We start from the raw sequence: 1,118 nt of genomic DNA on the forward strand, positions 1-1,118 counted from the left end.
AGACGAAACAGACAAACTCCTTGAAAGCAGCTACCACCAAACCTTTCACTAAAGCCAAGCCCAGATGACGGAGAAGCGGCTCCTAACGGTGCAGCTGGAGCAGGTAGGTCCAGACATACCTGCACATGAGCTTTTCAGGTAAACAAGCTCCCAAAACTATCTGTTGCTGAGGCGAGGCAGAGCTGGGGTCTAGATCCCTTGCAACCCCACCTGGCCCCTTGCACGCTCACCTCCTTCTTCAGGAGTTTGAGCTGCTCCTGGAACTTGGCGTAGTCCCGCTCCTGCTCCAGGCGGATCCGCTTGGCCTCCTCCCGGCGGCGCACGGCGTGGTCTTGCTCCATCTTCTCCACCTGCTGCTTTTGCTGACGCTCCAGGTTCTCCAGCTCTGTGTCGAAGAACTTCTTCTTGGCCTGGAAGGAGCAGAAAGAGAAAGTCAGCAAAGTGTCACTTTATACCCGGGAGCGGGGCGGGGGCAGGATCGGGAGAGCCCGGAGCTTGACCTCAGAGCTGAGCTTAAATCCCAGCTCTGTCACCACTTTACGGTGTGACCTGGGACAAGTCACTTAACGTCTCTGAGTCTCAATTTTCTCATGTGCAAAAGGGAGATCAGGCCATCTACCTTGCAAGGTCCTTGTGTGGTGCTCCACACAAGTTAATCGCCCTCTCAAGATGCTCCTGTGTGACTCAGAGGAGCGCTCTGACCTCCAGGGGATTCTGAGTTTACAAGTCAATGCCTGATGAGACCAGGAAACCAGGGGAATTGGGCAATTGTGAATTACCCCCCACCACCCAGTCATCCTGACTCTGCAACTTCTGCTTGAAGAAAACATGAAAGCAGGAAGCCCCAGAGGGCCATATCGTTTCTCGCACTCACGTTGATTTCTTGCTCAAAACGCTTCTGCATCTGCTCCAGCTGCAGCTCATGCTTGCTGCTCAGCTGGCTCTGGTTCCGATGCTCTTCCTTCTGGAGCAGCCGAAGCTCTCGGAGTTCCTGGCGCCTGGACGGTTAAAAGATGGGGACATTTCAATCCGAAAGTAGCCTCAGAGATCAAGTAACTCATAGCTCGTTAACTCATAGCTTGGGACACTGAAGGTTTGGAGCGTAGAACAGCATCATG

General features: G+C 53.7%; 1 protein-coding gene across 1 annotated transcript in view; it reads right to left on the minus strand.

Moving 5' to 3' along the window:
- Positions 1 to 1,118, minus strand: part of STK10 (serine/threonine kinase 10) — a 96,227-nt gene that overhangs the window by 26,242 nt on the left and 68,867 nt on the right. The window contains 2 exon segments of the mRNA XM_019635936.1: positions 231 to 410; positions 875 to 1,006. Coding sequence (XP_019491481.1) covers positions 231 to 410; positions 875 to 1,006 — 312 coding nt within the window.

The sequence above is a fragment of the Hipposideros armiger genome, unplaced genomic scaffold, assembly GCF_001890085.2.
Source record: "Hipposideros armiger isolate ML-2016 unplaced genomic scaffold, ASM189008v1 scaffold_25, whole genome shotgun sequence".
Classification (NCBI taxonomy): Eukaryota; Metazoa; Chordata; class Mammalia; order Chiroptera; family Hipposideridae; genus Hipposideros; species Hipposideros armiger.